The 25,711-nt window shown below is 44.5% G+C and overlaps 1 protein-coding gene across 3 annotated transcripts; it reads left to right on the forward strand.

Moving 5' to 3' along the window:
• Nucleotides 1-45: 45 nt before the first annotated feature.
• ZNFX1 (zinc finger NFX1-type containing 1) lies at nt 46-24,778 on the forward strand. Of its 3 annotated transcripts, XM_033094915.1 has the most exons (15): nt 47-292; nt 2,048-2,162; nt 4,747-6,546; nt 10,896-11,027; nt 12,421-12,569; nt 13,201-13,350; nt 14,355-14,469; nt 15,545-15,792; nt 17,472-17,611; nt 18,600-18,754; nt 19,092-19,237; nt 20,127-20,237; nt 20,560-20,655; nt 21,315-23,800; nt 23,979-24,778. In XM_033094915.1, the coding sequence occupies exons 2-14, from the start codon at nt 2,075-2,077 to the stop codon at nt 23,754-23,756; spliced, it is 5,772 nt and encodes a 1,923-aa protein (XP_032950806.1). In that variant the 5' UTR covers nt 47-292; nt 2,048-2,074; the 3' UTR covers nt 23,757-23,800; nt 23,979-24,778. The 3 variants fall into 3 exon arrangements, with proteins under 3 accessions (XP_032950804.1, XP_032950806.1, XP_032950805.1); XM_033094913.1 differs by lacking the exon at nt 23,979-24,778 and having other exon boundaries at nt 46-292; nt 2,008-2,162; nt 21,315-23,756; XM_033094914.1 differs by having other exon boundaries at nt 21,315-24,777.
• Nucleotides 24,779-25,711: the final 933 nt, after the last annotated feature.

The following is a 25,711-nucleotide window of genomic DNA, read 5'->3' on the forward strand; positions in this document are numbered from 1 at the left end:
TGAGCCGCGCCCGCCCGAGCCCGACGCTGGGAGCTGAGACGACGCCCGCCCGCGCGTCCGCCCTCCCCGGCCTGAGGGCGGGGGCGCCGGCAGCGCCGGGACCGCTCCTCCTCGGCCTCCGCCTCCTCCTCTCCCCCCGCCGCCGCGGCCGCCGGTCCGGCCCCTTCCCCCGCCCTGTGTTTGCTAGGAAGGGAAACCGAAAGTGCGCGGCGCCGGGTGGAGCCGCGGACCTGTCTGGGCCAGACCCGCAGCAGCCGGCGGCGGCGGCGACGGGTAGACGCGCTGGAACCAGGTGAGCGACCCCCGCGACGCATCCCGGGCGCGCACCTGCTTCTGCTCCCGCGACCCCCGGCGCTCGCACCGCCCCTCCACTGCCTGCGCTTCTGCCCCGGCGCCCGCCTGAGAGACCCCAACAGCTCCTCAGCCCCTGGCGCCCCGCTCGCCTCAGCGCCCCTGTCACTTCCATCACCCTGCTCAGCGCCCCCGTCATCCACCTGAGAATCCCTGTCCCCTCTCCTCTGCGCCTCCGTTTCCCCCTCAGCGCCCCTGTCACCTCAGTGCCCGACACCTCCATCCCTGCCTCTGCTCCACCTGGGGTCCCCCTTCACCTCCCCTCGCCCCTCCTCTGCCCCCAGCGCCTCCATTATCCATCTGGAGCCCTCCATCACCACCTCTACCTCTGGCCTGGTCATCCAGCTCTCCTCTGCCCCGTACCCCCGTCTCTTTCCTCACTTTCTACCAAAGCCACCCCTTTCATCTTCTTCGGTCCTCACCTCATTCATCCCACGTCTTCCACGAAGCACCCTCAGCACCGAGACTCCCCATCACTTCACACGCACCCCCAGCTGAGCTCAGCCCCCTTCTTCCTGAGGCCCCGTCCCTCTGCAACTGTCCCCTGCCACTCCCTGCTTCAGCCTTGCCGCGGCCCCTTTGCCCTGCCACCACACAGCCCTGGCTCGCCCTCGCCCCCCTGTTTCCATCCCCCTCCGGTGGGCTCCGGGGTACCCCTGACTTCTCCATCCTCTCTGACGCCCTCCCGGAAGCCAGGAGGCTTTCACCTGAAACCCAGCTCTGCCTCTTGTTTCAGTCTGTCTCATGCCACCCCGGTAATGACCGAGCTCCTGTAATGTGATCCCGACACCAGCTTGAACAGCACCGACGTTCTGCTTCCTGTCTTTTAGGACTTGATTCCCAAAGAAACCCACTTGCGCTTGCTTTTTTCATAGCATTTCCTGTTCCTCTCTCTGCTCCTTCCTTTCCTTGCTGTTGTTTTTCTTTCGTAGAAAATTTTAGTTTCTATTTTAGTATTTTTCAACAAGAGGAAGATGGGATTTTTCTCCTCAGATAATTTTTTTAATAATAAAAAAAAACAACTGTAAATATTGAACCTGCGCCATGAGAGCCGGCTTTGATACGATGAGGGAGGAGATTTCACCAAAAATACTGCCAGCAGGAAGGAAAGGGACTCCTTTTTTCGATGAGGATGAAAGCTCCTCCTCAAATCTATTCACATTTTCCAACCATGAATATTAAAAAACTCTGTGAGAGGAACAGTCTCAGAAAATCCCCGTGGTTTTTTTCCTTTCCCTAGCCCAACGCACATGATGTGTATGGGTTAGACTAAGAGTTTCCCTTAAATGGGCTTCCTCTTCCTCTTTCTCTCCTGGCAACAATATTTATCTGCTTTGTAGAAGAGTAAAACGAAACCTAGCAACTGATTAAGTAACTTGGCTAAAAGCATAAACCAAACAGTAGTTTTTAACGGGAATCGGGAATCGATGCCATTCCCTCTATACTGAGAAAGTGCGGGGATAAAGAGAAGGGGGAAATTTAACCCCTTGAGACCACTTAAATTGTAAATTTAATGTTTCGTATCATCACTGGGCATTCACAGAGTGGAGCACTTGTGTCCATGACTAAAATTTGTGTTTGACTCTTAGTTAACAAATCATTAAGATGTCAAAAGAGAGGGATTGGCTTGATGTTGTTTTGGGTGTTTTCTACTAGATGCTGTGTTTTGAGGGTACTAATAACTCAACCTGTGCAGATTTCCACGTACCTGAAAGTAACGTGAATGTGGAAGAACTCAGATGACTCAGAGATGGAGGACAGAAGACCTTGTCCAGATGCCAGGCCCAGGACTCCCCATACCAACCACAGAGGTGAGTAAGGTGTTCTAACTAATGGGGAGGAAATTGGGTTCCCTATGAATGAGCAGACCCACCTAAGATCACTACATCTCCCAAGTAAAGAGTGCTTTATTCCTTAACTACAACACTAATGACTGAAAAACAGACAGCCCTCCCCTTTTCCTAAGAGAGCTGATGAATGGGTGCAATTCACTTTAACGAAGATAGGGATGAGGTGTCAGAAATGGAAATAACCTTCTGGTTTAAAGCAGCACTATCCTGTAGAAACATAATACAAGCCAAAAACGTAAATTAAAATTTTCTAGTAGCATTGTTCAAAGCACAAAGAAACAGGTGAGATCCATTTTTTAAATTCAGTACTAAATAAAATTTAGTAATTTAGTATTTGTCTTATTTAAGCCAATATATTCAAATAATATCATTTTATTATCATTGAATATAGAATTTTATTATGATACTTTAATAATTTTAATATTTTATTTACCCCCAAATGTTCAAATATTATCATTTTAAGATGTTATCGATACAAAAATTTTAATGAGATATTGAACTTTTTTTGGTATTAAGTCTTCAAAATTCGGGCCAGCCCAGTGGCTCAGGTGGTTTGAACACTGTGCTCCTAATGCCGAGGTTGCCGGTTTGATTCTCACTTGGGCCAGTGACTGGCAGCCATCGTGAGCAGCCAACAACTGGCGAGAGCTGCTGTGAGCGGCTGACCCAACGACCGGGGACCGACTGCCTCAGCCAGGGGGAGCGCAAGGCTCATAATACCAGCATGGGCCAGGGAGCTGTGTCCTACACAAAAACTAGATGGAGAAACAGTGGCTTGAACCAGAGTTGGGGGGAGGCGGAAGAAAGAGGGGGAAAAAAGTCTTCAAAATTCTGTTATTTAACACATCTTAATTTAGACTAGCCACGTTTAAGATCCTTAATAGCATTTGATAGCCTGTGTCTAGAGTCCTAGCCACCAAAGCAAAAGTTAGTTCCAAAAGCATTACTTTACTGCAGTGATTGTTCTGTTTGCTTCGAACTTTCTAAAAAAAAAAAAAGCAACCAAATGGAGTCTTGCTTTTCCCTAAGTTGGCAACATGTCATCTGAGTTTTAGCTGTGGAGCAAATGAGGAAGAATTGTAGAATTTCGATCTGTGTGAATATTGAAAGAATGAGAAACAATACAATTTTTCATTCTTCCAAAACATCTAGTCTTCTAATTAGATAAAAATATTAAAAGTAGGACTTTTCTTCTGATATCTTGGGAGTTTGAAAAGTAAATATGAAAGTAACAGTTATAAAAATTTAGAGTTCAGTAGTAAGTATATTTAAAAATATATTTCTTTATGTTACCACATTAAAATTTTTTCTACAAAGTGCAAAGCAAGGAAAAACATACATAAATGGATTTAGCAGCTAATGTCGTGAAGTAGAAGGATCATCTTGAATATGATGTGCATTTGAAACTTTCAAAACATTTTTTATTATCACATCATTATGTGCAGTCTTATTTTTTGTTTGTTTTCAAAATCTCCAAGTCATTCTGCAAAGTTGGGTCAGCTCCAGAATCAGTTTAGAGGAAAGGAAAGTGAAAAAAACTGGGCTTGGGTATGTTGGCCAAGGTCACTTATGAAATGTGTGGCAGATCAGGGAACAAGTTTGGCTTCATCCACAGGGTAATGTTAGCTTTTCTATGTGTGTCACGTCCCTCCCCAACACCTCTTCTGAGTGTTGGTAATAGATAAGTACTATGTAAATGAACTCGTGCTGCAGAAAGGAAAACTTGACTTTCGTTTTTCAATTTGCTAAATGAAAGTTTGAGTTTCATTTTTCAGTTTCCTTCGTAGACTATTAGCTAGCTCAAAAATATCCTAGTAAAGGAAGCCCCACCTTCCTTCCCCTTTGCTATCTGATGTTGGACAAAGTTTAAGAAGCATTTCCCTTTATAGTTTTATCCCACTTGATGCCTCCTCTGTTGCCTAGTGGCAGAACCATTGGCTCTAGAAATCAATAGTCAATAGAAAATTATTACTAGTGCTATTAGTAATGACTAAAGTTAAGGGGAACTTTTTATGTGTCAGATACTGCACTATACTAAGCATTTTACAAATATTTAATCTTTACAACCCAGATACAACCCAGATACTCAGGCTTAGAGAAATTATGTGACTCATGAGGAAATGCCCAGGTCAAGATTTGAACCAGGTCTGCTTGGCTCTGAAACTCGTGCTGACTATTGTTTGGTACTGGCAAGAAACTAGAATTAATGAGCTGATCTTGTTGATCCTCTGAAATAAACCCAGCTTATGAAGATTAAATGATATACTGCACGTATTTATGCTGTAGCATGTATTAGGCACTCAACAAATGTGTATTCCTTTTCCCTTTTCGTACCCTCTGAAAAAACAATATTTTCATAATATATATGGCAACATAGTAATCTGTTTTACATTTATTAAATGACTTGGTAGAAAACCTTTTTTCTCTCCAAATAAAATCTAAGTTCCTTAGTTGTTCTGGAAAATGAGAACATGTTCATTATTGTCCTGCTGGATTTCCTTGCACCTTGATTTTTGTGCTTACCCAATATTCCCATTGTGTTTAGGGCCTATAGATGGAGAATTACCACCAAGAGCTAGAAATCAGGCCAATAATCCACCAGCCAATGCTCTCAGAGGAGGAGCCAACCAGCCCAGAAGGCTTACTAGGGCCAACTATCCTTTTCCTTTCCGGCAAAGAGAAGAAAGGTTTGCGGCCATGGGCAGGAACCCACATCAAGGGAGAAGGAACCATGAGGGCCATGCCCATGATGAACCTAGAGGCCAAAGACAAGGTCAGGAGAATGACACTAGGCGGCGAAATGGCAACCAGGAGGGAAGGAACAGCAGACCACCATGGTCCGATGAAAATTTCCAACAGTGGCGGAGCCCCCACCAGAAGCCTGCAGAACAGCCACAGCAGGTGAAGAAACTGGGCTACAAGTTCCTAGAAAGTCTTCTGCAGAAGGACCCCTCTGAGGTGGTCATCACACTCGCCACAAGTTTAGGGCTAAAGGAGCTCTTATCTCATTCTTTTATGAAATCCAACTTCCTTGAGCTCATTTGCCAGGTTCTTCGGAAGGCTTGTAGTTCCAGAATGGACCGCCAGAGCGTTCTCCATGTCCTGGGCATACTGAAGAACTCAAAATTCCTCAAAGTCTGCCTGCCGAATTACGTGGTAGGGATGATCACTGAACCCATGCCTGACATTCGAAACCAGTATCCAGAACACATTAGCAACATCATCTCCCTCCTCCAGGACCTCGTAAGCGTCTTCCCGGCCAGCTCTGTGCAAGAAACGTCCATGCTCATTTCCCTTCTGCCAGCTTCTCTTAATGCTTTGAGAGCCTCTGGAGTTGACATAGAAGAGGAGACAGAGAGGAACCTGGAAAAGGTGCAGACCATCATCGAACATCTGCAGGAGAAGAGGCGAGAGGGCACTTTAAGAGTGGACACCTGTACGCTCGTCCAGTCCAAGGCAGAAGACCAGGTCGAGAGCTACCGCGTTATGCCCATTTACCCTACCTACAATGAAGTGCACCTGGATGAGAAGCCGTTCCTTCGCCCCAACATCATTTCTGGAAAATACGAGAGCACTGCCGTCTATCTGGATACCCACTTCCGACTCCTGCGAGAAGATTTTGTCAGACCCCTCCGAGAAGGCATTTTGGAACTTCTCCAAAGCTTTGAAGACCAGGGCCTGAGAAAGAGAAAGTTTGATGACATCCGAATCTACTTTGATACCAGGATCATCACCCCAGTGTGTTCATCGTCTGGCATTGTCTACAAGGTGCAGTTTGACACAAAACCACTGAAGTATGTTCGCTGGCAGAATTCCAAGCGATTGCTCTATGGGTCCTTGGTGTGCATGTCCAAGGACAATTTTGAGACATTTCTGTTTGCCACGGTGTCTAACCGGGAGCAGGAAGATCTCTGCCGGGGAATTGTTCAGCTCAGCTTCAATGAGCAGAGCCAACAGCTGCTAGCAGAGGTCCAGCCCTCTGACTCTTTCCTCATGGTGGAGACAACCGCATACTTTGAGGCCTATAGACATGTCCTAGAAGGACTCCAGGAGATCCAGGAGGAAGATGTCCCCTTCCAGAGGAACATTGTGGAATGTGACTCTCATGTGAAGGAGCCCGGGTACTTGCTAATGGGGGGCAGATATGATTTCAGTCCCTTAATTCCCTCAGCGACTGGGGAATCTCTGAGGAACACTGAGGGCTTGAGACGTCCCAGGGTTAATGTCTTAGACCTCAGCCAGTGGCCCTCCAAAGAAGCCCTGAAGCTGGATGACTCTCAGATGGAAGCCCTGCAGTTTGCTCTCACAAGGGAACTGGCTATTATTCAAGGACCTCCTGGAACAGGTAAGAGAATTTTTCAGAGCACATGTCATCTGCCCTGTGAGATAGGCATGGGAGGCTTGGCTCTAGGTTTCTACAATGTCTCCATTAGGTACATGGCACTGAAACGGGCACCAGACTTGGTTATAGCTGCTTATAGTGATGTTTTCAGTAGGGACCCATTGGTATGCGTAGTAATAAACCAAAACACAACGTTAGAAAAGATTGCTAAGGGTCAAAGTTTGGAAGATGCATTACCTCTGCTTCCATCAAAGGCTATATTAATTTGTTTGATTTTATATTACTTTAAATTTGATAATATCAGGTACAGCAGGTCCTCGAATAACATTTCATTCAACATCATTTTGTTACGACATTGATGGAAATAAAAAAAATCCTCAGCCAGGGCCAGTGTCTGCGTGGAGTTTGCATGGTCTCCCATGTCTGTGTGGGTTTCCTCCAGGGACTCCAGTTCCTCCCACATCCCACAGTTGTGTCTGCATTGCCCCGGTCTGAGTGTGGGTGTATGTGATGCGTCCTTGATGGAAGAGTGTCCTGTCCAGGGGGGTGCCCACCTTGTGCCCTGAGCTGCCAGGATTGGCTCTGGCCACCCGGAACCTGAACTGGAATAGGGGTTGGAGAAGAATGGTCTGACATGTTTTTATTAATCTTCCTTAAATGTACATACAGCTCATATTTATTTCAGTATTTAATATTAGAAGTGTTTGAGGTCTTTATTTAGAAGTTTGGTGATGCTTTTATGATCAGAAACATGCCGTAGGAACTTAACTCTTGCTTCTATCAATTAGCCTATGGTCAGTTGGTTTTGTTATATGTTGTTTTCTTAAAGTCTTAGTTTTCAAGAACCTGTCAACAACATTGAGGATTTACTGTATATAATAATAGCGCTGTGTGCCAAGTACTGTTTTACATGCTTTACATATGGTTAACTCACTGCATCCTCACAGTAACTCTGTGAAGTAGAAACCATCCCGTTTTACAGATGAAAAAACTAAGACAAAAAGAGGTTGAATATATGTTGAAGCTCACACAGATGGTAAGTGTGAACCTAGGACTTGAACTCAGGCAGTTGGCTCTAGAGTCCTGGTTTCCCTATATACCACACTATACTTGCTTTTCATGGGAATTTACCTCCCTACACTGTTCTTCCCATGTGTCATTCTCTAATCCTACTCTGTGGTGATAAATACTACCATGTTTCCCCGAAAATAAGACCTAGCCGGGCAATCAGCTCTAAGGCGTCTTTTAGAGCAAAAATTAATGTAAGACCCAATTTTAGTTTACTATAAGACTGGGTATAATATAATACAATGTAATATAATGTAATATAATTGATATAATATAATACCGGGTCTTATAGTAATTTTTGCTGCAAAAGATGCATTAGAGCTGATTGTCCGGCTAGGTCTTATTTTCGGGGAAGCAGGGTATTAGCAATTTGATGTGTATCTTTCCAGATGTTCTCCAAGGTTAATACTGACATATCTTTTTGTCTGTAAGTGTATTTATATGTTTACATATATACATGCACACTTTCTATTTTTTAATTAAAAAATGGGCTCTACATATTTGTCTATAATTTATATATATATAACATGTTTCATAGCACAACATGGTAGAGACATTTTTACATTCTTTATACTAGAATCACATTTAGAAATGGACCTCACTCTTTTTACTATGACTGCATTAACTCTAGGGTCTGAATATACCTTTTTTTTTTTTTTTTGTATTCCAGTGCTGTAATAAGTATCCATATATCTCTGTTTGTGTGTGTGTGTGTGTGTGTGTGTGTGTGTGTGTGTGTGTTTACCTTTGGGTACTCTGCTTATTATTTCTATAATTTTTTTCCCTAAGTTGGGAATTCACTTTAATTAGTTACAGTAGGTACAATTAAATTATCCTCCCAAAAAGGTATACAGAAAACCAGGAAGAAGTATCTTTAAAAAAACTGATCAAGTAATGGCAACTCATGATAAAAAATTAATGTAACACATGGAAAGTTCTTTCTGATAAGAAACACCTATAGGATGGAAAAATATGCATAATTAAAGTGATGTTTTGAAGACTTAAAAAAAGAATGAATTAGTGTTCCCATTTGGTTAACATCCTTTCTAGCATTATTATATGTCATCAATCCTTTTTACTGATCAGTTTTTGCTGATCTGAGAGGTTAAAATTTGGGCTCATTAATTTTAATTTTAAGTTTTAATAAAAAATGATTTCAACATTTTTTAAAAGTCCCTGTTTCCCTCCTCCCACCACCACCCTGCTCAGTTCCCTTCCCTAAAGCAAACCATATTATTCCTGTGTATCCTTCCAGATACATTCTATGAATATTCAAGCAAATGCATGTATTTCTTTTCCCCCACTTTTTTTTAACACTATGCTAGAAACACTCTTCTGTGTGTTTTCTTTGCTCATTTGTAAAATATCCTGGTGATCCTTTCATATTGGTACGTAAGTGCTGTCTCGCTATTGTTTATGTGACTATGTTATATTCCATTGTGTGGATAGCTCATAATCTTTTCAACCAGTTCCTTATGGAAAGATTTACTAATACAGATAATATTTCAGTGAATAGCCTTGTTTGTGAATCATTTCACACACAAACACTATATCAAGAAGAAAAAAAAAGTATGTCCAGAAGAGAAATTCCTAACTGAATTCATAGTTTTAATAGATATTGTCAAATTACCTTCTGGAAATGTCATTAATTTGTATTTCTTTAGTTAAGAGTAAGATTAAATATCCTTTCTTGTGTTTATTAGCTATTTATATTACTGCTTCTGTGGATTGTTTTTTTAAATGTGTCCGTATTTCTGTTGAGTGGCTTTTCTTACTGATTTGTAGGAGCTTTTTGTATGTTCATAATATTTATGTTGCGAACAATTTTCCCTGATGTTATCACTTGAATTAGGACTCTTTAGCTTTAAGAATAGTAATCACTTCAGGCTAGCTCAAGACACACACACACACACACACACACACACACACCTACTAAGAAAGAGCCTACCTCGGAGTATCAGGGGGAGGTGGTAAAGGGGGTCATTTTGAGTTTGAATCCCCAAAAGTATTCATTCTAAGGGGAAGGAAGAAGTGAGAGGTGATAGAATAAATATTGAATTATAAAGATTTTCTTGCCTCCCGAGGTTCTCTTTATTCCTTCAGTACTCCAAGCTAGAAAGTCTAAAACTTCTCCCCAGGCTGCCTGCTTATCTCATCTGTCCTGCTGGAGCCAGGCCTTAGTCTTCGCTCACCTGGAAGATGGCAGAAACCTCCCAACTAATCCATCCCATTCACTCTTGCCCACTCTTACTCAGTTGTCACTTCCCCAGGGCAGCCTCTTCTGGTAACCTCATTAACTTGACCAGAATCCCAATGATATGTTTTCTTGGTACCATGTATTTCTCATTTCCCACATTTATGGTTTTACCTTCGTTTGTGTGATATCTTTCTCCTAGTCTGTAAGGTCCAGAAAGATAAGAACCATGGCTGTTTTGCTCACTATTTTATTTCTTGCACCTAAACCAGTGCCTGACACCTGTTAAACATTCAATACATATTATTTGGCGGGAAGGAGGGTGGGGAAACGAAGGAAGAAATCCTTACTTATGCTATACTGAACTCTTTGATTTTCTTGTATCACTTCCTCACTCAACTTTGAGTTTTTTGAAGACTGTGGCTGCCTTCTCAGCCTGACACAATGTAAAAATTTAGCCGTTTGTAGACTTAATTAATTAATTAATTATTGGACATTTGCTAAGGCTAATAACTCTTTAACTCCAATGTTGATTTCTGTGCGTTTTTCCCTCCTATCACAAAGGCAAGTCTACTGTGGTATATTAACACCATTTCTAAATAATTTGCCACATGAGATTGGAAACAAATTATATGCCCATCAATAGAGAATTGGCTGAAAAATATCTTACTGCTGTGAAAAACAAAAAGAGGATTCCTTTTATGTACTGATAGAGAACTACCTCAAAGATATATTAAGTGAAAAAAGCAAGATACTGAGCTGTGAAAATAGTCTGCTACTGTTTGTATTAAAGCGGGGGGGCTAGAAAAAGTCTGTATTTATATTTGTTTATATGTGCATAGAATGTCTATCTGGAACGTTGCACAAGAAACTGGTAACACTGGTTGTTTCTAAGACAGGAACTGGATGGCTGGGGGACAGAAGAATGAGAGGGCTTTTCATAATATACCAATTTGTGCTTCTTAGAATTTTAAACCATCTCAGTGTATTACCTTAAATTTTTTAAAAATAATAATTTGCTATAATTCGTTAATTACTTATTTCCGTAAGTCTTCCAGTTTTTTAACTCTCCTTTTTTTCTTTTTTCTAGGTAAAACCTATGTGGGTCTAAAAATTGTTCAGGCCCTTCTAACCAACGAGCACGTTTGGCAAATTAGCCTCCAGAAGTTTCCCATCTTGGTTGTGTGTTACACTAATCATGCTTTGGACCAGTTTCTGGAAGGTAATGTCTGTAGGCACAATTGTTCTCTATCAAGATATTTATAATTAAACCATCAGTAACTTCAGTAGCTTTCTATTGCTCTTTAAATAAAGTCCACAGTTTTAACCGTGACCTGCAAGGCTGCGTGTCGTCTGCTCCAGCCTAACTGAATGAACCTCATCTCCTACCTCTTCCCTTGTTCTCCCCAACTCGAGCAACACTGATTGTCTTCAATTCCTTGAATTCCTCCGGCTTCTCTCTCGGCCCATGCTGTTCCTCCTGCCTAGAATGCACTTTTTCTCTCTAACTCTCTCTCCGTCTGACCCCATCAAGCCTGATTGGCTTCAACTCATTCTTCAGGTTTCGCCCTAAATCTCTTTTTATGTGGACTTTTCCTATTGCCCCTAGACAAGGTTGAGTCTCCTTTTGTAATTTTTCTTCAGAGACTTATTATATATGTAACAATTGATTTTCATGTGGCTCTACCCTAGACTATAAACACCATGAGGGTCAGTCCTGTTTCTTGCTATATTCACAGATCCTGGCACATACTAGACACTGAAAAAATACTAACCACATTAATGAATGAAGAAGTATATGTTTTTCCTTTTGCTTAGAATATTATTTTCCATTCTTTTTTAAAAGTTAAGACTTTTTTTTCAATTATAGTTGATGTACAATATCCTTTCTTCTATATCCTCCTTTCACTTAGATTAAATATTCCTTATTCTTGGAGTCTCAGTTTAAATATTAGATCCTCAACAATTAGACCCCTACCCATCCAAACTAGGTAAGGTCCCCTATTACATACTTACAGCATTATGTACTTATAGGACTTAACTGCACTTTCGCTAATGTGATCAATTATTAAAGCGTATATTCTCTGCCAGGCTGTGCAACATGAGAACAAATTAGAAACAGTCTGTGTTTTCACCTCTGTGTCTTCAGAACCTAGCACATGCCTGGCAATCAGTAAATGTATGTAGAGTGAATAATAGAGAACATTTACTAAGAGCTTACTTTGTGCCAGGCCATACCTAGGAGCTATAAAGATACTCTTGTTTATACAAACTAGAGCCCTATAAGGAAAGTATTGCTGTCTTCAAATCACAGATGAGGAAACTGAGGCTAAGTCACTTGCCCCAGCTTACGTAGAAGTAAGTTGTGGAGCCAGTAAGTTGTGTCCCCAATTGTCTGACTTCAAAGCCTGTGCTCTTAAGCACTACACTTTACTGCTCTGCAGGTCACATCATCTCTGGTGCCTTCTTGCTCTGTAATGAGGTAGATTTCCTGTAAATACCAGTTTGTTCCCTAAGGGACTGGCTGAGACAACACCTCAGACACATACAGCACTCACCTGAGAGAATCTAGCATAGCTCCTCTCAACTCTGCTGTATTCCACTTTGCTCCACAGGCATCTACAAGTGTCAAAAGACCAGCATCGTGCGGGTAGGTGGAAGGAGCAACAGTGAAATCCTGAAGCAGTTCACCCTGCGGGAGCTGAGGAACAAGCGGGAATTCCGCCGAAACCTCCCCATGCACCTCCGAAGGGCCTACATGAGTGTAAGTTCCAGCTGTGGATATCTAGGTAGCTCAAGAGGGAACTAAACAAGATAGCACTGGCTTTGTGGGTGTGCAGTTCCCAAGCAGATAAGGAGACTCCTCAAAGCTGTGAAATACTCGGGTTCATTCCAGCATTCCATTTTGCTAATCCCATGGTGTGACCTTCCCCTCATAGTCCAAGGGAGAGTAAGGACAAAATAGGGCACACTGCCCCCTCCCAGCCCCTGCCAGGACCTTAAGGTACGCCCCCAAACCACCCACAGCACTTCTTCTTACAGCTTATAGACCGGAGAAATATCTTTAGCTGGGCAGAAATGTGCACAACCAAAAACTCTGAATTCTTACTGAGGAAAAAAGAAGTCTCTACCACAGTATCCTTGGCCTGTTTTTCTGTTGTATTATTTGTTTCCTTTTCTTACTGATTGGTAGGAATCTTTTAGACATTTTCGATACTAACCCTTCAGTTTTAAGACCATAGTGATGTGCTTTGGGAAATTGGTTTGTTGACTGGTCTACTTCTTTAGTCTCCCTTCCTGCTATTCCTGTCTTGGTTGCGTTTTCTCTCAAGGCAGGGATAAGTTTAGGGGATGATGCTACTTCATCATCATTTCTTTGCCTCTGTTCTGGACAGATCATGACACAAATGAAGGAGTCAGAACAGGAGCTGCATGAAGGGGCCCGGACTCTGGAGTGCACCATGCGTGGTGTGTTACGGGAGCAGCACCTGGAGAAGTACATTTCCCCCCTGCATTGGAAAAGCCTGATGAATGGACCAATCCAGGTAGGGGTCATCCTGGGGGATTGCAAACATCTCTCTTGCCTCGGTACTTAGAAGGATCCTCTAGCAGAAGCAGCAGTCCAGAGCATGAGCTGTTTGGTGAGCTGATGCTGCCATCATGTTAAGAGTTCTTTTTATGAGGAGAGGCAGCTGAGTATACTAGTCAAGAACAAGACTCTGGAGCCAGCCTTCTGGGTTTGAATCCTTGTTTTGCTCTGAGCAAGTTACTTAATTTTTCTCTGCCTGTTTCCTCTTTTAGAAAGTGGGGATAATAACAACATTAACTCAAACCCTATGAAATTTCCAATATTTGTAAATTTGGCTTGCAAAAATGGCAGTTTCTTATAGATCAACTTAATTCTTACAGGATTGTTATTTGGATAAATAAGTTAATATCTATAAACTTCTTAAGTTAGTAAGTGTGCTCTAAGTGCGCCGATGAAGTGATGTAAGAGGACAACCTAGCACATAGAGAGCCTGGGAGTCCACAGACCTAAGTCACACAGACTGATTGTGTGACTTGGGCCAATGTGATGCTCAGGTCCCTCAGCAGTCACACCAGGATAACAATAACGCCTGCCTTCAAAGTCTGTTATGAGAAGTAAATGACAACAATTTGTGTAGAGTGGCTGGCTAGGAACCCAGTGAAATGGTAGCTCTGTTATGATAGGGTTGGTGAATTCCAGGGTTACAAATCCCAAAGCCTAGAGGGGTCAATCAGGTCCCATAAATGACTGATGCAGGCTAGATGGGAGGGGGTGGCAGTAATCCACTTCTAGCCATTTGTTGCCATTTAGGAATGCAGGCTCATTGCTGCCATAGCTTCTGATTTTGTCAAGAGAAGCAGGACATTGTTATTTTTAAAATTCAATGCAAGTCATTAAATGACCCAGTTGCCCATTTGCAGCCTCTAAATTTTAAGGGAATTACTTTGATCCATCAAGGAGACCTTTCCTTCACACTGATTGTCACAGAATTCTCATGCCTGATAATTCTTCCTTCCACAGGATAGTGAATGGGTTTGTTTCCAGGGCTGGAAGCATTCCATGATGCTGGAGTGGCTGGGTCTGGGTGTCGGTTCTTTCACCCAAAGTGTTGCTCCAGCCGGACCTGAAAATACAGGTAAGAAGTGCGTGTCTCCCTAGAATCACATCTTAAGGTGTAATATGGTAAAGACCAGAAGAGCAGGACTTAAAAGTAATACCCAGAATATGTAAAGAGCTTTAATCAATCAGAAAAGACAAATAATACCTTCACAGGAAAATAGATAAAAGACTTTTAACAGGCACAACACAAAATAGGAAATCCTAATGGTCAATAAACATATGAAAAGTACTCATTAGAAATTAGAGGAATTAAAACCCTAGTGAGATACTGTTATGCACCCACCAAATGGGCAAAACTTAAAGTTTTACATAACCCTACATTGATGAGAATGTGGAGTGGGGGTGCTGACACACTGCGAGCGGAGATGTTAATTGCCACAACCACATTATGATAATAGAGAAACAAAAAGAACTGAAATGCCCATCAACGTTTGTACAATGCATGGATCAATCACAGTCTATTCAGGTAATGAAATACTATAAAACAGTGAAAAGGAATGAATTATAGGTATATGACAACATATATGAATCTCAAAAATATGCTAAATGAAAAAGGCAAGTTATAGGAAAGTACATGCAGTGTGATTCCTGTCTCAAAGTCAAGACTAGACAATGTGGTGTTTAGAGGTGTGTATACATTATGTATGTGGTATGTGGTAAAGTTGTTTGTTCTTTTTTTAAGGGAGAAATGAGTAACACAAAATTTAGATTAGAAGGGCCCCTAAGGGTCTTCAAAGAAGTTGGTAATTTTCTGCTTCTTAAATTGGCGAAAAGTACCTGGATGCTCATTTTATATATTTTTATTCTTTAAATTGCACATTTACATTGTGTACCCTTCCGTGTATGTGTTTTTGATACAAGTAAAATCTTTCTTACAAAGGCATTCATTCATATGATTTTTTAAAATGTGACAAAAAGGTATGTGAGGAACCACAGTCTCCCTCCTGTCTCACCTCCCAGTGTCCCTCCCCAGAGGTAACCACATAAACCCCTTGAGAATGTCTTCATCCAGCTAAGCTCTCACAGGTGCCCTCTTGCATCCTTTGGCTTCAAGAGTCTCCATCCCTGTCTTACATGTCTTCCTCTCTTAGCCCCGGCAGAAGGCGAGGAGGAGGAAGAAGGGGAAGAGGAGGGTTCGCTGATTGAGATCGCGGAGGAGGCCGACCTGATTCAAGCAGACCGTGTGATTGAGGAGGAAGAGGTGGTGAGGCCCCGACGGCGGAAGAAGGAAGAGAATGGGGATGTCCAGGAATTGGCTAAAGTGCTTCTGGCCTTGAGGCTAGACAACTATGGCTCCGGGACAGCAGCTGGGCAGGAGCAAGCTGCAGGAGAGTGGGAGGTAAACTTACTTCCTTACGGCCCTGAAAGCCCTAACAGAATGGGAAATGGGGGTTCGGTTATTACTGCCTGGCGGGTGAGGTTAGACTCCTGAAATAGGCTTAAAAGCATCTGTTCTGACCGGAACTATAACCCGGTTTTTTCACCCACTCCTGTTGCAGTATGTTTACTTCATCCTCAAAATTAGCTGAATTTACCCATCTTACAACCAAACCCTAGTATAAGATGTGTCCAGTTCCCAAGAGTATAAAAATTATGGCCCTTCAGAGGGACCCTAGCAAGAAATGCCTACTTGGAAAGACAGGAAGCTGGTATCCAAGTGTTTCTCTTAAACTTTCAGAAAAATACAGCATGTATGGGTCAGATCAAACATGGTATCAGTGCTTGGTACTTCCATGGATGTTATCTTCTACAAACTAGAAACTACAAATGAATCTGAACCTGCGTTAAGATTTTTAGAGTATTCAAGTAAAATGGAATGAAGCAAGCATTACAGGCTGGATGGAATACTTCATTCACTCTGAAATTTGATATCTGTCTTAAAGTCAGAATAGTGAATGCCCAGATGTCTGCATATGGACTTTCCCTCTGCTCCTTCTTTTGGTAGAAGTCAGTGGTCCTCGGAATTTACTATGCATTACTATGACAGTAGAGGACTAGATACTCAAAATAACATTTGTGAACCCCACTGTTAATTTAAGGAACTTTTAAAGGGCAACTTTGGATGCAGTTTTCACCAGTCTGATTGATGGCTTTGAACCTGATCTCTTAGGTTCAGCATCACTGTATATGATGAGTGGAGTCATGATCCCAATACTTGAAAGCATGGATTGGGCATCTCCCTGCCCTGTGGCCTCAGGAGGAATTGGTTTGTTTGGTTTTGAAATGGAGGGAGTTCCATAATATTGTGACTCACGGCCTCAGACTCAGTGACACAGCCAGGGGAGAGCATTTTCTCCTAAATGGTACCTTTAACCCACTTGTTAAAGGTACTGTCATAATGTGATGGTGTTAAGACCATCTTAGCAGGCCCTGTACGACATTCAACTGTTTTCATGACACATGTTTTAGGAATGAGAAACAGACTGGTCAAAATATGTTCAATGGTAACTAGTGCCAGCACTATTGTAAGTGCTTTCTGTTTATTTACTCCTTCAGTCAATCTGACAACCCTGTGAAGAGGTACTACCATGTTTCCCTGAAAATAAGACCTAGCCGGACCATCAGCTCTAATGCGTCTTTTGGAGCAAAGATTAATATAAGGCCCGGTCTTATTTTACTATAAGATCGGGTCTTATATATTATAAGACCGGGTCTTATATTAATCTTTGCTCCAAAAGACGCATTAGAGCTGATGGTCCGGCTAAGTCTTATTTTCAGGGAAACACAGTATTGTATTTCCATTTTATAGAAGGGATGTGGAGGCTCATAGAGGTTCAGTAACTTACTCTCAGTCCCACAACTAATAAGAGATCGGTGGGGCTTTGAATCCAGGAATACTGGCTCCAGAGCCCACATTTAGCCACTCTGCAGTGGAATATTGGTTGAGAGAGTATGAGACATTTAAAGAAGTTCATCAGAGTGGCAGCCCTTTTTTATGTGCTATGGCCCCCACTTGGGGCTTAGAAGAGGGTCCCCCTCTGCTCAGATGGTGACCCTGGCTGGTATTGATGTCTACAGACCCAGCGTAGGCAGAAAAAGAAAATGACGAAGAAAGTGAAGGTTGAGCTTCGCAAAGTGAACACCATGACCGAGGCCGAGGCCAATGAAATTCGGGATGTTTGGCAGCTGGACCTGAATTCTCGCTGGCAGCTTTATAGGTACCGTGCTCAACCCCCACCTACCCCAGCCAGCCCGTGTAATTTGCCCAGGGCATTCCTGTTCTGTTCTTAGAACATAACCCCTCCACTACCATCAATTGTGTTCATGAGTGATCGAGCACCCCCGCTGAGCTGAGTGCTGGGGATGCAGCCATGGGATAGGAGACACGTGGCTCTACCCTCATGGAGTTTGTCTATCCAGGGAAACAAATTAGTTCATCCCACAAATAAAAAGTGACAAATGGGCATAAACACTAAGAAAGAAAAGAGCAAGGAGTGCTAATAATAGTATTAACGTGGGGTCTGAGCTCGTCTATGGTGTCCAGGAAAGTGACATTGGAGGCAAGACCTGAAAGAGGAGTAGGTCTTCACCAGGCCAGCAGGGAAGGGGGAGCTGATGAGATTGTGGGGACTGCTAGGTGAAGACCTTGAGATGAGAGGGAGCATAACTGTTTAAGAAATTGAAAGAAGGCAGCTAGTAGCGAGGCTGTGGCTCAGAAATGAAGGTCAAGTTAGAGGGGTGGGCAGGGGCCAGACTGCAGGGCCGTGGTGAGGAGCAAGGATTTCGTCTGAGAGGATCAAGAAGCCCTTAGAAGGTTTAACAGCAGAGTAGTGAAAGGATCTGTTTTACTTGTAAAACAAGACTGGAGAATTCGGAGAGGGGAGGAGACAGCCAGAGATAGGGCAGGGAGAATTTGTGAGAAATTGTGGAAGCCTTTGAAGTTCCTTACTCTCTTCCCAATATTTAACCTCTCTTCTTTATCCCACCCCTTTTAGCTCCTGACTACTTAGGAACAGGTCTCTACACATCTTTTCGTTGGGCATTTTGGACTCGGGTCCTTGCACATCTGGGTCTCCTCCCTCTCTGTGGCCTCTAAGCTCTTCACGGGTCTAGGTTCCACTTCATACACAGGGCACACTGAAGAGGGTTCTTCCACCTTCTCAAAGAGCACATGGCTTCCTCTACCTGGTTCTTCACATTCTTTAGGCTGTGGCTACAGATGTACCAGGCTGACACCCGCCGAAAGATCCTCAGCTTTGAGCGCCAGTACCGCACGTCAGCAGAGAGAATGGCTGAGCTGAGACTCCAGGAAGACCTGCACATTCTGAAAGATGCCCAGGTCGTAGGAATGACGACCACAGGTAATAAAACATGGGTAAATTTACCTGCTCCAGTCATTCCCTCTGGTGCCAAGCTCCTACCAGATTATCTAGGACAGGTAAAGGGGAACTTCTTTAATAGGTTAGAGGAAAATACCATGAAGAACTATGAAAGTAAGCAAGCCTGTTTAGGGAACTGTTGCTGAAGTTCGCCCACTTGCTCCTGTTTCAGTGACCATCATGGGTATGGTTGTGACTCAGTAGTCCCCACAGCCCTGGGTGAAAGGGAGGGCTTTGATGGCATAGACCCAGAAACCCAGTACCCAGTGGATCCAGTGCATCTTCTCAGAGGAGCCTCTTTCTTCTCTCTTGACTTGAGGTGCTGCCAAGTACCGCCAGATTCTACAGAAAGTGGAGCCTCGGATTGTCATTGTGGAAGAGGCTGCCGAAGTCCTCGAGGCCCACACTATTGCCACATTGAGCAAAGCTTGCCAGCACCTCATTCTGATTGGGGACCACCAGCAGGTAGGGCAGGAGCCCCTGGAAGATGGGCTTGCTCTTTGGGGAGCGGAATTAGTCAGGAAGACCCTGGCCTCTCTGCTTCACCAGTCCTCAAGCCTAATAGTGGCTGTCTGTGACGCCTTTTTCTCTCACCTCCCACGTTCAACAGAAGAGTAGGTGCTCTTAAATCTGGAGTGCATTGTAGAGGTAGCGTCATCCATTTCATTTGTTCCCTCTGCTCCTTTTCTTATCCACCGTCCATTAAAAGGACTTTTAAATGGACTTTTAAATGGACTATTGCAACAGCATGTTTCCTGTCCCCCTGTCCCCCTACTTCCATTTTTACCAGGCTCTAACCCATTCTTCATAAAGGAGGCAAAGTGAATTGAAAGGGAGGAAAGGAGGCAGTGGGGAGTGGGGAGAGAGAGAGAGAGAGAGAGAAGAAAATCAGATCATGTCACTCCCCAGGTTAAAACTCTCCAGTGGTTTCCCACTGCACTTAACATAAAAATTAAGCTTCTTAAAGTGGCCTACAGTATTCTCAGGGCTCACCTGTTTCTCTGACTACCTCATACCACCAGCTCATTTGCTCTCTGTGCTCCCACCCCCCGTCTTTCCTGCTCCCTCTCATAGCTTGCTTTTCCAATGACTGGCAGCTTCTTCCATGCTGCCATCAACTCATGTCGCTGTTCGGGGAGGCCTATCTAAAGAACCCTCACCCCTGGGCACTCTGTCACATCCCCATTATTTCTTGCCCTCATGGCCCTTATCACACTTTAATCCTTAGCCTGTCGGCACCTAGACCAGTGCCTGGCACATGGAAGGAACTTGAAAAACATTTGATGGGTGGGTGGATGGATGGGTGGATAAAATGTCTTCAATAGAGAATCCTCAGTCATGTTTCTCTTCTCAGCTGCGCCCCAGTGCCAATGTGTATGATCTGGCCAAGAATTTCAATCTTGAGGTGTCCCTCTTTGAACGGCTGGTGAAAGTAAACATTCCATTTGTCCGTCTGAATTACCAGGTGAGAAGCTGGGTCCCTGTTATTATGAAATGTCTAGGAGGCTCTTGGGAACCTCCCAACTGCCAGCAGGAAATTTCTCATAAAAATAACAACTGGTTTAGTAATGAAATGACTCTAATGTCCGATTTATTTTGTTTTCTGTTGTAAAATACCACGAGATCAGTTTGTGTTGGATGAAGGAGTTGTTTACATTCTGCTCTTTTCTCATTATTATTATTTTCAAGTGTTACTTCCCCAGATTTTCCACCAGCAAGCTAATCTTTAGAAAACTGTCCATTTATTCTCTGCCCATGTTTCTGGTGACATACATGTCTTGTTTCAGCACCGCATGCGCCCTGAAATTGCCCGACTTTTGACCCCCCACATTTACCAGGATCTGGAGAATCATCCGTCTGTTCTCAAATACGAGAAGATTAAGGTGAGTCTGCCCTGCCTGATCTTCCTCTGCTGTGGTCAGCAACCTAGGAGGCTGTATTTTCTTCAGGATGAAACAGGGTTTTCAGAAGGGGATAGAGCCAGCTTTTTAAAAAGCTGGTTATTAAGAGGAGGAATAGTACAGAATTGGAGAAGACAGACCTGGGTTTAGAATCCCAGCTCTGCCGGTTAGTAACTGTGTAAGGTTTTCGCACATTATGTGTCAGTTCTGAGCGTTAGGGTCTTCTTCCTAGACAGTCAGAATGATGGTTGCTGCCTTGTAACGTTGCCGTATCAAAGGAGAAGACGTATGCAAAGCAGGCAGCACAGTAGCGCGATCGTAAGTTAGCTGCTTTCGTCATCTTCATCGTCAGAGCTGCTGCTTGTTCCCTGGACTGTAATGGTTGCATTGTGGATGGCTATTATAAATATTGATATCAAACAAATATCTTGAAAACTAAAATCGACATAAATTCTTTAGTTGTCGATGCCCCCAAAAAAGCACATGGTGACTAACCAGAATTAAAGATTGTGGTACAGAGTATCCAGAAAGCCTTCCAAAGTCTCTTTTTGGAATAGGGTCAGTGGCCAGTGCATGTGAATATAGAAAAAAAAACCCGCTGTGAGTGAGCCTTCTAACTTGTCACATCTTTTCCTTTTCAGGGGGTCTCTTCCAACCTTTTCTTTATAGAACACAACTTTCCTGAACAGGAAATCCAAGAAGGCAAAAGCCACCAGAATCAGCATGAGGCTCGCTTTGTGGTGGAGCTCTGCAAGTACTTCCTGTGCCAGGAGTACATGCCCTCCCAAATCACCATCCTCACCACCTACACTGGGCAGCTGTTTTGCCTGCGCAAACTCATGCCAGCTAAGACATTTGCCGGTGTCAAGGTCCATGTGGTGGACAAATACCAAGGAGAAGAGAATGACATCATCCTCCTCTCTCTCGTGCGGAGCAACCAGGAAGGCAAAGTAGGTTTTCTCCAGATACCCAACCGCATCTGCGTGGCTTTGTCCCGTGCCAAGAAGGGGATGTACTGTATCGGAAACATGCAGATGCTGGCCAAGGTGCCCTTGTGGAGCAAGATCATTCACACTCTGCGAGAGAACGACCAAATAGGCCAAACGCTGCGGCTGTGCTGCCAGAACCACCCCGATACCCACACTTTAGTATCCAAAGCGTCTGACTTTCAAAAAGTGCCCGAAGGAGGCTGTAGCCTACCCTGTGAGTTCCGGCTGGGCTGTGGGCATGTCTGCACCCGTGCCTGCCACCCCTATGACTCCTCGCACAAGGAGTTCCAGTGCATGAAGCCATGCCAGAAAGTCGTCTGCCAAGACGGGCATCGCTGTCCGCTTGTTTGCTTCCAGGAATGTCAGCCTTGTCAAGTGAAGGTGCCCAAAATTGTTCGTCGGTGTGGCCATGAACAAATGGTCCCTTGCTCCATGCCGGAGTCAGATTTCTGCTGCCAAGAGCCTTGCCCCAAGGTCCTGAAATGTGGCCACAGATGCAGCCATTCATGTGGTGAGGATTGTGAGCGGTTGTGTTCGGAAATGGTCACTGTGAAACTCAAGTGTGGACACAACCAACAGGTGAAGTGCGGCAACTTGGAAGACATCAAGTATGACATGCCAGTCAAGTGCACCACCAAGTGTGGCACCATTTTGGACTGTGGGCATCCTTGTCCCGGTTCCTGCCACAGCTGCTTCGAAGGGCGCTTTCATGAGCGCTGTCAGAAGCCCTGCAAGCGTCTGCTCATCTGCTCACACAAGTGCCAGGAGCCATGCATCGGTGAGTGCCCGCCCTGCCAGCGGACCTGTCAGAACCGCTGTGTCCACAGCCAGTGCAAGAAGAAGTGTGGGGAACTGTGCAGCCCTTGCGTGGAACCCTGTGTTTGGCGCTGCCAGCATTATCAGTGCACTAAACTCTGCTCCGAGCCCTGCAACCGACCCCCATGCTACGTGCCTTGTACTAAACTGTTGGCTTGTGGCCACCACTGTATTGGTTTGTGTGGGGAGCCATGCCCCAAGAAGTGCCGTGTCTGCCACCAGGAAGAAGTCACCCAAATCTTCTTTGGCTTTGAGGATGAGCCTGATGCCCGCTTTGTGCAGCTAGAAGACTGCAGCCACATCTTTGAGGTGCAAGCCCTCGACCGCTACATGAATGAGCAGAAGGATGATGAAGTTGCCATCAAGTTGAAGGTGTGCCCTATCTGCCAGGTGCCCATCCGCAAAAACCTGAGGTATGGAACCAGCATCAAACAGCGGCTGGAAGAGATTGAAATTGTCAAATTAAAGATCCAGGGCTCAGCAGGGGAAATTGCAACCAGCCAGGAACGACTTAAGGCCCTGCTGGAGGGGAAGAGCCTCCTCCAGGAACTGCTTCCTGAAGACTTCCTGATGCTGAAGGAGAAGCTGGCCCAGAAGAATCTGTCAGTGAAGGACCTGGGCCTTGTTGAGAATTACATCAGCTTCTATGACCACTTGGCTGGACTGCGTGATTCTCTGAAAAAGGTGCATTTCTCAGAGCAAATGAGAGTGAGGACTCGACTAGACCAGGTCCACGAGTGGCTAGACAAGAAGCGTTTGAGCTTCACCAGCCAGGAATTGAATGACCTCCAGAGTGAAATCCAGAGACTCACATACCTGGTGAATCTCCTGACCCGCTGCAAGATGGCGGAGGGGAGAGTGAGCGGGAGCATAGCAGAAGAGGTCTCTTGCGTCCGTAAGATCCTTGAGAGAACGTGTAAGTTCACCCGGGAGGATGAACAGCTTGTGCAGAAAAAAATGGAAGCTCTGAAAGCCACCCTTCCGTGCTCTGGCCTGGGCATCTCAGATGAAGAGCGAGTACAGATCGTCAAGGCCATGGGTTTACCTCGTGGCCACTGGTTCAAGTGCCCCAATGGCCACATCTATGTGATTAGCGACTGCGGGGGAGCCATGCAGAGGGGCACATGTCCTGACTGTCAGGAGGTGATTGGGGGCGTGAATCATACTCTGGAAAGGAGCAACCAGCTGGCCCCCGAGATGGATGGAGCCCGGCACGCTGCCTGGTCCGACACGGCCAACAATTTGATGAATTTTGAGGAGATCCAGAGGATGATGTAGGAAGACGGCACACTGCTGCCTTCTGCTGCGGCCCGCGTGGCCAGGTCGGCTCCCTTCCGAAGGAACCGGCGTGTTTTTTATCGTCCTGTAGTCGCAGCACCTATTTCAGAATATACTTTTCGGGCTTGCCCACGTTTCTAGATTTACCCCTGCGCTCGAGTAAGCACTTTATCTCCAGAACTGAGAGCAAAGTTAACAGATTTCTCTTTTTCTCGCCTGCAAGTTAGTGGACAGACTCCCTGGAGCATGTTTGGGGCCGCAACCTTGGGCTACATAGAGGTACCTCCAGCCCCCGACTTGGTCGGATGTTTTTTCTGCAGTGCTCCAGGGGCACAGAGTAGGCGCTCCATGAAGCAGACTCATTCTAAGCGCCAGGCCCTAACTTGCAGACTTTCCTTCTAACACACAGGCCCAGAGGAGCTGTTTATGAACTGCTTATCCTTTCAAGGAGCACAAGAATCCCTCTTGCCCTTCTCCTCGGGCACTCTGGCTCCAGGAGATGGAGGCATGTGATAAGGACTTTGACCAACAGTGACCTAGTTACATATTCACTATGAGTGGGAAAAGTCTACCCACAGCTGGGGGCTTATGCAACAGGCCCAGGCTAGCTAAGGAGTGATCCCCGTACCCTTTCCTGTGACTTTGCACTTTGGGATGGTGGCGGTTTCTTTGCCTGCAGTAGAAAAGGTTCAGTAGTTCCCCAGGGCCCTGAATGGAACTAAATTCATATTTGATACCAGCAGCACCTATCTAAAGTGTGACCCTTTATCCCCACACCGTCTATTGCAGCTTTTGCCTGGGCAGGGTTAGCATGCCAGCAGCTTCTGCAGGCCCCAGGCCCGCTGCCTGCGTCCTCAGTTCAGTGTTCCCTAGAACAGACACTTAGACATCTCAGGTCTTTCTAATGTTGGCAAGAAAAATGTCCCTTTCCTATGTATGCATTTCCTTTTTTGTCTTTACTATGCACTTTAGCTTATAAAGCCAATTAATAAAAATGATTGAGGAAAAATCTGTGGTCCATGTTTGTCCTCAACTGGTAGCAGCAGCGCAGGCAGCTTGAAACTGAGGATGGGAATGGAGGCACTGCCTACAAGGAGGCCATTTTCTTTCTGTGGTTTGGGTTTTTTACATAGCTGGTGAGTCATTTTTACTCATGGAAGAAAGAAAAAAACTTTTCAACCTGTATAAAAGGATATATACTTGAAGTTTCCTTCCCCAGAGGCAACGCTGTTTAACAGCTTCATGAGTCCTCCCAGAAATGCTATGTGCATGTGCAATGTACGGCCCAGTTCTACACTTGGCTTTGTTAGCCTAATAACCCAGCCTGGGGATCTTTCTGTGAGCACGTACAGACGGTAAGTCTGAAATGAATAGCTTTGAGCACACTCTTCAATGTCGAGGGGATCTGCTACTAGATAACAGGTTTTTAGCTGGGTGGGGACTTCTCTGTACTCCTTGAAATTTATATGACATAAACTAGTATTCTCAGGGGGACCCCCTAGCTTTCATCTAATTCTCAAAGGGACCTGTGATTCAGGAAGAGAACCACCATTCTATAGGGTACAATGGTGGAGCTGATTTATCTGGGGATGCCTGTCCTCTTTAAGCTTCCGTCTCTCTAGTAGCACTTCCACACCATAGTTAAAGAGTTGGGGTATACATTCACGTTGACCCTGGTTTCAAAAATCTGAATTCCCAACTGAGCAGTGGAAAGTCACTCCATCTCTGCAAGTCTCTGCTGCTTTATCTGCATAATGGGGATAAGTACCTGCCTCAGTGTAGTGAATTGAGTGAGACAGTGCTCAGTACACAAAAGCTGGCGCTCAATAAAGGATAGCTTTTAGGTCTAGGGTATCAATAGAAGAGAACTTCTGGTAAGAATTTCCTCTCTCCACATCCGGCTTCTCTACAAGCACAAAGATGCATTCCAAGTAATGTGGCAGTGCCAAGCTAGT

Source organism: Rhinolophus ferrumequinum, chromosome 23 (assembly GCF_004115265.2).
Source record: "Rhinolophus ferrumequinum isolate MPI-CBG mRhiFer1 chromosome 23, mRhiFer1_v1.p, whole genome shotgun sequence".
Lineage (NCBI taxonomy): Eukaryota > Metazoa > Chordata > Mammalia > Chiroptera > Rhinolophidae > Rhinolophus > Rhinolophus ferrumequinum.

Excerpts from the sequence above, each read along its gene's own strand:
- ZNFX1 (XM_033094913.1), top strand. The coding sequence starts at position 2,075 with ATGTGGAAGAACTCAGATGACTCAGAGATGGAGGACAGAAGACCTTGT. Across the intron at positions 13,351-14,354 it reads TGATGAATGGACCAATCCAG|GATAGTGAATGGGTTTGTTT; the intron begins GTAGGGGTCATC and ends TTCCTTCCACAG. Across the intron at positions 19,238-20,126 it reads TGATTGGGGACCACCAGCAG|CTGCGCCCCAGTGCCAATGT; the intron begins GTAGGGCAGGAG and ends TTCTCTTCTCAG.